At 40.9% G+C, this 12,283-nt stretch overlaps 1 protein-coding gene across 2 annotated transcripts in view; it reads left to right on the top strand.

Moving 5' to 3' along the window:
* The window catches only part of grm8a (glutamate receptor, metabotropic 8a), a 385,960-nt gene that overhangs the window by 324,458 nt on the left and 49,219 nt on the right, over positions 1 to 12,283 (top strand). For both annotated transcript variants that reach the window (XM_036577775.1, XM_036577776.1), the window contains exon 7: positions 10,575 to 10,714. In XM_036577775.1, the coding sequence (XP_036433668.1) occupies positions 10,575 to 10,714 (140 nt within the window). The remainder of the gene's footprint in view (positions 1 to 10,574; positions 10,715 to 12,283) is intronic.

Below are 12,283 nucleotides of genomic sequence, written 5' to 3'. Positions count from 1 at the left end.
CTGCCAGACACATGAATGGGTATGGGGGGTATGCACCGGGGTTAAATGTTCCGACAGCTGTCCGGCCTACTTCATCGCTCCAATAATCATCCCAACTACCTCATCGTCATCCCAACTTGTCCGAAGCTCCACATACTGAGAAGTGCATTGCATGTTGTTTCGTTCAGATTGCTTCGACCTAGCGAGAGTTACAGAATATTCGGGGCCTCTTTCGAGTGAATCTCCCTGTACATGTAATACACTATAATACATGTGTAATGCACAGTATAGCATGTGATTGCCTATGCAGACGTGTGTACCTTTAGACTGTTGTGTGTTTAGAGAACATTAGGGAGAGAATCAGGGCCACAATGTGGTTAATCGGACTGATATGAAGGCAGGCGTCCAGCTCTGAGCGTCACATTGCCGAGTGCCGAGAGCTAATCACAGCTCAACCGCAATTACGCTCAGTCCAGTGACTTCACACATACGCACAATTTTAGACCAGCGTCAGGAGAAAACAAGGACTGTGAACTCATTTACAACAACACAGTTTTCACAGATTTTCTCGGAAGCAGAGCATTGAGGCAAACCTGAGAGTGGCATGGTGGCATTTTTTCCTTAAAAAATTCTACACTCTTGTGCAAAAGAAAGGGGTCCCAAAATGGAAAAGCAGAAATCTTTTAATGGTCTTCACAACAAATCATTAGTCAGTAAATTAGCGAATTAGAATAGATGCTGTGCGTTAGTGAGGGAGAGCTTTTCACTTTGGGGTTTTTAGATGTTAAAGTCTTGTGGATAAACTTGCAGACAGTCTTTTACAGAAAGACGAGTCAACAGCTTCAAACAGCTGAAAACATTGCTTCAAATTCTCTGTTTGTGTGTCTTTGTGTTGATCCAGCACAGAAATCCAGTTCAGACACTTCCTGAATCTGTAGAGTCGCCCTTTCCATTCCAGCTTATCACGAGATCATACGAGACTCACATCCGGAGTTATGAGCCTATGAAGAGGGGCTGAGATACACGTCATCTGCCTCTCACCGTGTGGAACTGGTGGATTGGTGTGTCCGTCTACATTCTGTGTGAAACTGACCAATGGACACTCAGGAAATCACTAAGGACTGACCATGACGCCGGAAACCCTTCATTCTTCATTCAGTCCACATCGGAGACTCATGTGAAACGGCGTGCAGAGAGTTTACAGCTGCTGAAGCTGCTGCAGCGGTTTTGGAAAGTAGTGATGAAGATAACGAAGCATTTAGATATGAAACAGATGAGGATCATGATATATGAAGAGCCTTTAGAGGAGAGTTTAAGAAGTCAATGTGAGACCAAATATTCTCTAGAGGGAATAAATCCAGTAAAAAACTGAATTTTTGGCTTGGTCCCTTTTTCCGTTCAGGAGTGTCCCTGTTTAAGATGTTCCAGAAGGAAAGAAGTATTGTTAGTGCCGGTTTAGTGTGAGCCATTCAAAGGACTCATTGCACATGTATGAACATCAAAAACTAAACGTTTGATTGATAGTTTGGTGAATATAGAGCCTTTCTATTGTGGGGTAATTTAACCAGATGTGGATAAGAATAATTGAAAGGTAATTTTAGTGGTAGTGGGTTCTACACTGAGTCTTCTCTCCTGCTCTGTGTAGAAACTAATGGCTCAGTTGGCATCTGCTGATCCAGTTGACAAAGCCAGAAATCTTTTGCTGCTTCGCTTCTTTGACAAGCCTCCACACCGCTTGGCCTGCTGTCATTCCATCACATCTTTTTGAGAGCAGCCAGCCGGCTATTGGCAGATTAATAACACATCTAAGCCCTGATTAAAAAGTGCTGGTATAATGCCAGCCTTACAGTGAAAACCCCCTCAGAGAGGCTAAACCACTGGCAGCAGTTGGGAAAAGGAATTTGCACTTGAGCAGGTGGACACGTACCAGTCAGAATGAATACAGGCAGCTCTCAGATGTGGAGCCAACAGTTTTTTTTAATTTTTCAACAATATTACTCTTTAAGCCGGTACGATGCTGTTTTACAGTTTTATTCAGCATCCCGTGTTGAATTCTGGGTATACATTTACAGTACATTCAGATGATATTGTAATAGTACATCAAAGCATACAGTATAATCAGCTTTCTGTAAAAAGTACTTTTCTTTATCGTCTTCACGGCAGTTCAGATTAGTTTTTCAGTTTTCCATTGTTTAAATGTTAATGAGAGTAAATACATGTTGATACTTAACTAGTGGTAAAGTTGACATTAGCCTAGCTAACTTATCACATGCTAGCTTACATAGCACAGCTTTTACCAACATAAAATAAAATATATATTTGAGGGAGTTAATGACTATTTTGTCATATGTATGCCGTTATATAGCAGACTTTAATGTAGAAACTTTCACTTTGTAAGTATTGTTTTTCTTTGTAGGTATTAGATGCTAATTTTAGCAAGCTGTGTAATTCAGTGGGATGCAATTCCTGCAGAATTCCATGTCAAAAGCTGTTTTATGCTAGTTTATGCTGATCTGGTGCTGATTTACTGGTCCCCCAGCAGGGTAATGCTGGTCGGCCAGCATATCAGCATCCAAAACAGAGCATATGCTGGTTTTGCTGAGCACCAGCTGTGCTAGTCCATGCTATTTTTTTCTTTCAGGGGTGTCATGTTAGCACCAAGCTAACGGTGGTGTACATTCACGCCCCTTTATTTTATTTACTTATTTTTTTTCTGGTCAAACATAGTGAGTATTAGGATACCAAAAAATGAAACAAGAAACAGGGAAAGTACAAAAAGGTCCAAAGGGCTTGTAGTAAGTACTTTCCCAACTCAATTACCTTACAGACACTTTGAGTTTAATACTCCATGTTGGTCCATGCTGGTTTATGTTGGTCTGGTGCTGGTCTTGTGCTGGTTTAACTGGTCCCCCAGCATAGTCATGCTGATTTGCCCCCATACCAGCATCCTCAATACAACATATCACTGCAAAACCTTGTATCTCCAAAATGGTAACTTTACAGGGTAAGGAAAAACTCACTTTACTTTTAATGTAAGTCAATGGAACCAGACATTTTTCTAAGTAATTTTGGGTCGTTTCTTTTGGTCCATTCATCATAAAATTTACACACAATGTAAAGAACTAGATTTTTTCAAATTATGTCAAAAACTGAAAAACTACAAAAATGGAGATACAGGGTTTTGGTCCAACAGGAGCGATATGCTTGTTTTGCTGGTGATCAGCCGTGCTGGTCTACACTGGCTTTTCTAGCAGGGCTATACAGCTTTAGCTTAAACACTGACTTTTGGAGCTTGGAAAACATGCATGCAGCATATTTTTACTTTGTATATTGCAGTGAATCTGAGCAAATACCTGAGCAAAAACTCTGACTGTGAGTTTTATTAGAAGAGGCTGTCAGCTTTTGGAAGAAAAATTGTTTGTATTTTCTGAAAAACTGAAATGACCAATTGATTCTTTGGTAGGACTGTTTTAAAAAAGTATTTAAGATGCAGTTTAACTAGAATATTGAAATGGTTTCTTTTCCTACTATGTGTGTGCATGTATAGAGTATACAGAACAGATGATGTTATTGTTTGCACTGAAATGTATACTGTGGTCAGTATGCGGCCTTGTAGAAATACAGTTTTGTACAGCATTTATGTCATTACTGTAAACAAGCATGACAGTATCAGCGCTGTATATATGAATACAGTAACCACCTCACCCTCTCCTCTCTTTGTTTGTGGAGAGGCCTGGATCATCGCAGACTCAGTGCCTTCTTAAATAAAAGAACAGAAGATGTGTACAGGATGAAGACTGGCTGTTTGACATACGAGTTCAAGTTCTTGCCATATCCATCTCATTATATCCTCTAACTATGTTGCTGCAGGATCCCCTCACTATTATTTCTCTCCCTTTGTTCAGGACAGCAAAGGAGGGTAAATCAAAAGGATCTTTTTTGGGGGATGGGGGAGGGTAACAGCACACAACAGAACACAGCCCGCAGATCGAGGGTCCACTCATTCCTGGGATCCGAATTACAGCTGCGAGAAAAACTCAGCTGCCATAATGAAGGCGGCGATGCGGTAAAGAGGCATCCGCGTTCGGCTTCTTAAACCGCGAGGCAGGGGAACGCGGCTAACGAGCAGCTGGAGTCTCAGCTGTAAACGAGGGTCACATAAAAATAAACATGCAGCTCATTGAACTCAAGGAGACGAAGACACAGAGCTTTCGAGAGCACGAGGGCTAAGCTGCGGACTTTTAGCACAAGCTGACGTCTCTTAGAAAAGGTTTTTAACTGAATTCGTGATGTTTGAAGGTTCATCGGACTGTTTACTGTGGCGGTAGAGTCTTCAACCTTTTGTGAAGCTCTGGAATGCAAATTAATTTAGGATGTGCTGAAGGATCATTATTTAGACCTGATCAAGAGCGTTTTGGTGGATGCCTTGAGAGCTTTAACAAGGTTGCTTTTCAAACAGGGAACGTTTCCTCAACATCATTTTCACATTTCCACATGCATTAGTTAGACTGGCTAATGGTGCTGATGCTCAGCTCCCTGACTCCTGCATTTTGGCACCAGCTTAAAGTACCATGTATTATTTATTGGGGTGCGCTGTTGTTTTTGCATCCGTCTGTCAAAAATACCAAAAGGCAGACTTGAGACTTTTGTAGTTTGTCACAAATTGGAGCCATGTGAAGTGGTATTTGGAAACCCAGGGGAAGGAGCTGTTGGCAGGAGCCAGGGTGTTTTATGTCTTTTGGCTTGCTTCCCTGCCTTTGAGTGGGAATATCAGTTTACCAGAGTATCCATTCTCTCGCTCTAGCCACAAATGCTCCTCACGGCTCGCGAGGCTCCCCGTGGCTCTGCCCAAGCACTGCTTCTAGAAGATAAGGTTCCCTTTTGGACGTTGCGCCCTTTATGTCATGGCTTTTGATACTCATCTCAGGCATGTGAAAGGTTTTTATCGGAGGTTCTGTAAACTGATCAGCTAAAATTCGGTATATTAAGTGAAAGCCACTGTTATACACGATACCCCCATTATACCCGCCTGAGTGGATTATATTTGGAGTGTTTTGTTCACTCCTCAGCAGGGGCGCTGGCTGGGCATGGAAAGATCCAGCGCCCAGTTCATTGTAGGATTGTTTTGGGGTCTCGTTCCACATCCATTTTTAAAATGAAAATGAAATTAAATCAAAATGAACCTGTAAAATATACAGATTTTTACTTTTCTGTTAAATGTGAGGATCTAAACATCAACAAAATTTGCATGGACTTTGTTAATTGGTGTTTGTTATTGCTTTTCTCATGAGATTCTTAACCCTGTCTTGTTGGACGTCCCACTCCAAACACCATGTGCATTAATATGGAGCCATAACAGCCTCCGCTCTTCTCGGAAGCTTTCCACAAGATGTTGGAGAGTGTCTGTGGGAATTTCTGTCCATTCAGTCAAAAGAGCATTTGGGAGGTCAGACACTGATGTTGGACGTTTACTCTTTGGATCCATCTCCCATTCCTGCCCATCAACACAAAGCACAGCCATATTGATGGTGACCAGAAGAGTTCATCTAGAGTTTGTAAGCCACACCCAGCATTGTTATGACTTCACTTTCTGGCAGTCAGGTAGGCTGTTTTTTTAAGAGTAGTATCTTTTTTTGCTTTTTAGATGTGGATGATTAAAGGATGACATCATTCTAACATCGCCTAAGAGATCAAAATACTCGATATAGCCTGCATTTCGGTAGAGCTCACTGAGTGTGTCCATTTCCTAGCTAAGGAACACTAAGGCTATGGGCTTATTTATCTCAGGGTGGTTGTGCTTCCTTTCAGGAACCTTGGTAAATGATATAAGCATTAAGAGAGAGCTACAGTAAAGCTCTCCCCACGGCAAAGTATTAGTGTATTCTACTTGGTGACACATTACACTTATTCAGAGAGACTTTTCGTCTGATCATGCCACCTAAGTTTTCTTGAAAAACTTTTTTGTATAGCTGTGACGTTTGACCAGAGTAAGCGTCAAACTCCCGTGTCTCTTTTGTCCGGGCAGATTGTGAACACTTGGCATTCGGTTCGTACTGATTTGCTGTTTGAAAATAGTTGAGTGTCCTGTTTTTCTCTGTAATAAGGCAAATATTGCCACTACAGCAACACTTAAGGTGGAATGAAAAGCTTCTTCTAGTTAGATTGATGCACTTGAAGGTGGTTCATCCAAAGTATTACTTTACCGGCTTTCTGAGTGATAAAGATTTATGTACTTGGTTCTTTATGTGAAGTCAGCCATCCAAAAAGTTCAGCTCTTCACACATATCACATTTATATATATGTCCAGGAGGTACATCACTAATTCTGCATCCAACTTCATCCTTTTCCAGTATTGAGTCTTGTTTTAACGCATTCTTGTCATTAAGTGTTTTGGCTGCACCGTGCGTTGTGATAAAACAACCAGTAAAAGAGATAAATGAACTTATGCAGCTTTAAAGTTATAAAGAGTGGTGCTGGTTAAAGGGCTCCAGCTCTGGAAGCCCAGGCCTGGCGACGCCCCTGCTTCTCACTCAAGGTTGGGACTAGTGAGGCGTACAGTGTGATGCTTTCATGCTTGTTTCTTCTGAGTGGGTAATGGTCTGTGAATGAGTTCAGTTTTGCTTCATTTGCAGTTTCCATACGTCCTCTTACTTTAATGTGGGCGGCTATTGGCCAAACACTTTGACAACTTTTCCAAAGTCTGCATTTGCGGCCTCTGCCAACAACCGTTTGGGTTACATTAACGGCAATTTGACAGGGAGGCAGGTTTTCTGATGCCCTGCCGAGATTCATTTTGGTGTAGATCAGATATGGAGACCCAATTTGAAATTCATGTTTGCGAGTTGTGTGAAAAGGGATGTGGCATGCTGGGAAAAAATGAGTCTGCACTCACTTGATCAAGAAGCACAATCTGGTTCCTTTTAGTTTGTCAAAGGCGTTTCTGTTCTAGTGCTATGGACCTTTCTACTAAAACAGGGCTGTATTTAAAAATAATTATCATAATATCATTACATCGAAGCCCGCTTTGCTCCCTTTAGCTTATATCTGGTTTAAGAATGAACTGATACTAATTATTTAAAAATCTCATATTGAAGGATGTTCAATAACAATAAGAAACTCAACTCAAAGTCAAAGTCTTTTATTTATTTATTATCTGTACAATATGCTGAGGACATCTGCCTATTTGCTTGTGATGAGGCTCAGATAATTACTTTCTCCAGCTTACAGCACAATATGTACATGAAAGAAGATGACAATATACAAAACACTGTATACATAGACATATAAAAATACAACACATCTGGTTAATAAATAAGAATATGTGCAGGTTCATTGTGAGTACTATGTAATATGACTAAATACACGTGCAAAACTAGAGCTACTGCAGCAGATCTGTAAATCTGAAAACTCGCCCAGTTTCCCAAGAGTTTGGAGTGAAGAGTGACTGTTCCTCATTTCTCACACTGAAGACAGAAGAGGAGACGAGGAAGATCTCAGTTACTGTGAGGAAGAGCGCAGAACCGCACTAGAACAGAGACTCTACAGAAGAGGAGACGAGGAAGATCTCAGTTACTGTGAGGAAGAGCGCAGAACCGCACTAGAACAGAGACTCTACAGAAGAGGAGACGAGGAAGATCTCAGTTACTGTGAGGAAGAGCGCAGAACCGCACTAGAACAGAGACTCTACAGAAGAGGAGACGAGGAAGATCTCAGTTACTGTGAGGAAGAGCGCAGAACCGCACCAGAACAGAGACTCTACAGAAGAGGAGACGAGGAAGATCTCAGTTAATGTGAGGAAGAGCGCAGAACCGCACTAGAACAGAGACTCTACAGAAGAGGAGACGAGGAAGATCTCAGTTACTGTGAGGAAGAGCGCAGAACCGCACTAGAACAGAGACTCTACAGAAGAGGAGACGAGGAAGATCTCAGTTAATGTGAGGAAGAGCGCAGAACCGCACTAGAACAGAGACTCTACAGAAGAGGAGACGAGGAAGATCTCAGTTACTGTGAGGAAGAGCGCAGAACCGCACTAGAACAGAGACTTTACAGAAGAACAGCTGATAAACAGACATTTACTGACACTGAAGCATCAGCGCCACTATGGAGAGAGAGTTAGCAGCCAACATGGGACCCCTGGATACCAGGGGGGGTTTCACACACTGCTTAAAGTGTTACCTCTTATTTAATATTATTTGTCAAAATATATAAAATTAAATTAAATAATTATCCTGTTCTTTATCAGTTCTCTTTCATTACTGGGAAGATAATCACTTTTCAAGGACTGTCATTGGGCTGCTTGCTTAAAAAATTAGCCTAGAAAACGTTCTAGTAAATCCTGTCACGACACTGACGCTGCTTACTTCCTTTTTTATGTACTTTGGTGTCTTTTTTGTTTGTAAAGCAACCCATTAGTTTTAATTAACTGTTCTTCTGGGCTTCTATTGACCAAAACAGTGTTTTCACCACTCTGTCTCTCCGCGTTTACCTAGAATAGCTCTGCAGGAATTACTTAATAATTTATGGCTCCCTTAAGATGTGAATATAATTACAGCCTCCTCTCGGCCGTACACTCTGGCCATTACACTCCCGACAGTGATCACTCGTCAGAAAGCCCTGTGTGTGTAAGGGGAGGGCACGGCGTTCACCGAGACTGGCAGGGTGAGATACTGCGAGGGAGTTGACAATAACTCACATCTTTCTTTGAGGAGAGAGCAGCGGGTGGATCACCTTCCTTCTCTCCTCGTGGTAGTGCAGCAATTCTCCTCCGTAAAAGCAGGCAGCTGTGTGCATTATTTATCTCTGCAGCACCTGGATCCCTCGCTCCCTCCACCCCCCACCGAGCAGGTAGAGAAGAAAACAGCTGAGCACTGTCGGCGGCTCTGGTGTACTCAGCAAATGACGTTCTCCCTTTTCCCTTCACAAGTGCACGTTGTGAATACAGTCTAATTTAAATGAGCTGCAACACGAGAGGAAAAACGACTGCATGCGCAAATGATCCAGCTTTGAGTAGCTCAGATTCAGATGAGAATAGAGAGTAACATAAATTAGGATTCTACTGACTATCAGGGCTTTTGGGAGGTCATTGCAAAAACATGCACATTTCTGAGTTTAACAAAAGGCACTCAAACGGCTGAGACATTTGTAAATACAAGTGCTAAACTCAGGTCTACCAAGTTATCCATTCCTGTATCAATACATGTGCAAATGCAGTGACTATTAGTGATAGGCCTTCAGGTCGGGCCATGAATGTGAATGTAGTCAAAAACCAAAGCCAAAAACAGTACAGTAATGCTGATTTCTGCTAGCACCCCATACAATATGTTAGTGCTAAGCTAACAATGTTGCTGGCCATTCTAAATTAAACATTTAACGCTTGATATACACACACACACACACACACACACACACACACACATATATATATATATATATATATATATATATAAAATGGTGCCTTTGCAGATGAGCACGTCACCCATGCCATGTGCACTAATGTCCATGATTTCCAAAAAGAATTTCTAATGTTGATTCATCCACAGGACACTTTTCCGCTTCCCCCTCAGTCGATTTTAAATGAGCTCAGGCCCAGAGAAGGTGGCAGCATTTCTGGATCCTGTTCATATATGATTTCTTCTTTATGTCTTAGAGTTTTAACTTGCATTTGTGGATGCAGTGATCAACTGTTTTCATAGTCAGTGGTTTTCAGAAGTGTTTCTGAGCCCATGCAGTGATTTCCACTACAGAATCATGTCTGTTTTTAATGCAGTGCTGTCTGAGGGCCCAAAGATCACGGCCAGCAAATACTGGTTTTTGGCCTTGTCCCTTACATACAGAGATTTCTCCAGATTCTCTGAATCTTTTAATGTTATTATGTACCGTAGATGATGAAAAGCAGAAGTTCTTTGCTATTTTATGTTGAGAAATATTATTTTTGAATTTTTGCACGATACAAAGTAGTGAACTCCTCCTAATCTTTACTTCTGAGAGACTCTTTTTATACTCGGTCATGTTACTGACCTGTCGCCAATTAACCACCAGGTGTTTTTTTTAGCATAATACAACTTTACCAGACTTTTGTTGCTCCTGTGCCAACTTTTTTGGAACGTGTTGTCAGCATCAAATTCAAAATGGGCAAATATTTTTCAAAAAACAATAAAATTTCTCAGTTTCAACATTTGATTTATTGTCTTTGTACTATTTTCAATGAAATATTGGGTTTAAATGATTCACATATCATTGCATTGCATATCATTGCAATGGTGTTGTATAATTAATCTTTTGACAGCCCTGTTGCAGATGTTTTTCTTAAATTCCTAGAACTCCTTAGGCCTTCGTGGAAGGTATATAAGACCCTGAGGGTTCTTGTAATAAATAGGCAGGCTTGATCAACAATACATGCCTTTGTTTGCCGTAAGTGATGTCATGACATCATTGATCTTGTCCTACTGATTACCATTCCAGCACAAACAGCTGCTGCTTACGATTTGGTGACGTGACAATTTCACAAATTTATGAGCTTATGTGGGCGTCCAAAAGGACCGCAAGACCTGACCATGTAAAATTTTAGCTGATGATTTTAATCTCTTGTTTTGCAGGAAGCGCCGGGACTCCGGTTTCCTTCAACCAGAACGGAGACGCACCGGGGCGCTACGACATCTTCCAGTATCAGATAACCAACAGATCCACGGCGGAGTACAAAGTGATCGGCACCTGGACAAACAAACTGCACCTAAACGTGAGTGAGGAGACGTCATCGCCCACATCTGCACTCACAGCAGCGTGCTGGTTTAATTTATTCAGCGTTTGATTTGTTTTGGAGCGGCTGTTGTGCACGGCGCTCCCGCTCAAGTGCTGTTTGCAATTTGTTCGATATCCAATTGGTGTGTAAACGCCTGGTGCTTGTAGTTCTGCGAGATCCACCTTTCGCTGCGATCCGATGGGAATACGCGCGGGCCTTCGTTAGACGCGGGATGAAAGATGATGAGGCTAATAGAAGCGTGATGCTCTATGCCCAGCTGCAAAACTCAACTAATGGATTTCAAAATGAGGATGATTTTTGGCCAAAAACCTCTTTCAGCAGTGAAAAAGAGCAACGCAAAGCACCCGTGCAGCGTTCCCTTCAGCTCAGAGCCACTGTTTCAGTGAGCTGTGGATTTATCCAGGGAGGAAAAGCAGCCACTCATTGTGAACATAATGCAATAAGCTCTTTGCTGGAGATTGCAGATCAGTCCTGGAGATGGCTCTGAGTGCAGTTCACCTGCTTACCTGCTGGGAATGATGCTACACTGCAAAAAGTTATATCTTAGCAAGTGAAAACGTCTTAAATGTAGTTAATACATCTAATATTTCTCATTATGAGACTGTTGTATGAATACTGTAAGACTATTTTACTTATTTCTAGACATTTTTACTTATTTTAAGTAATCATATTTAGTGAAAGTGTCTTATTCCATTGGCACGTCATTTTACTTGTTTTGAGCATAAGCGCTAGTTTACAAACATTATAAGATTATTCCACCTGTTTCTGTACTTTTTACTTGTTCCAAGTAATTTTTTCTAGAAAGTGTTTTATTTCATTGGTAGATAATTTTACTTGTTTTGAGAAACAGTGATCAATTTCCAGATAAACTTCATTAATCATTTTTGATCCAGCTCTTAACATGGAAGATCACTTCAGATTGCTAAAATTTGTCAGATGAGGCATTTTGGGGTTAAAATTGGGCTAAAAATCATGTAGTGTAGGCTTTAGAGTCAATATGATAAACCGAGTTATCATAATTAACTACACAAAATAATGCATTTAACAGTCAATTTATTTGCATGTATTGTTCAAACACATGTATAAGTGATGATATTTTGCATTACACAGCAGTTGTTTATATGCAACATAATGCAACATTATTTATTTTGCCTTCTGATCTGTGAACTCACTTGACCAGTTACTACCAAAAACACATTTAGGACTTTTAACTGATCTAAGACTTAAGACTAAATCCCTTTTGCTCTAAGTGACCCTATCCCTGAATTAAGTTTTATTAAAACTAATGATTAAACATTCCATTTGGTCTCTACCAAAACAATCGTAACTCTATCAAACTGTACCAAATGTGTCAGTAGTGACTGTTTCAGTAGTGTCTGTTTCAGTAGTGACTGTGTCAGTAGTGACTGTTTCAGTGACAATTTTAGCTCATTTTGAGCTCAGAAACTCAGCAGTTCATGACCAGCAAACACAGCTTTGAACAGCTGTTCACACAGAAAATCATTATATTTTACATTAAAACACTAAAAAGTGCTGAACTGCAGA

This window comes from Colossoma macropomum, unplaced genomic scaffold, assembly GCF_904425465.1.
Source record: "Colossoma macropomum unplaced genomic scaffold, Colossoma_macropomum, whole genome shotgun sequence".
In the NCBI taxonomy this organism is placed as follows: Eukaryota; Metazoa; Chordata; class Actinopteri; order Characiformes; family Serrasalmidae; genus Colossoma; species Colossoma macropomum.
The sequence above is the reverse complement of the archived record's forward strand: the minus strand, read 5'-3'. Positions and strand labels throughout refer to the sequence as shown.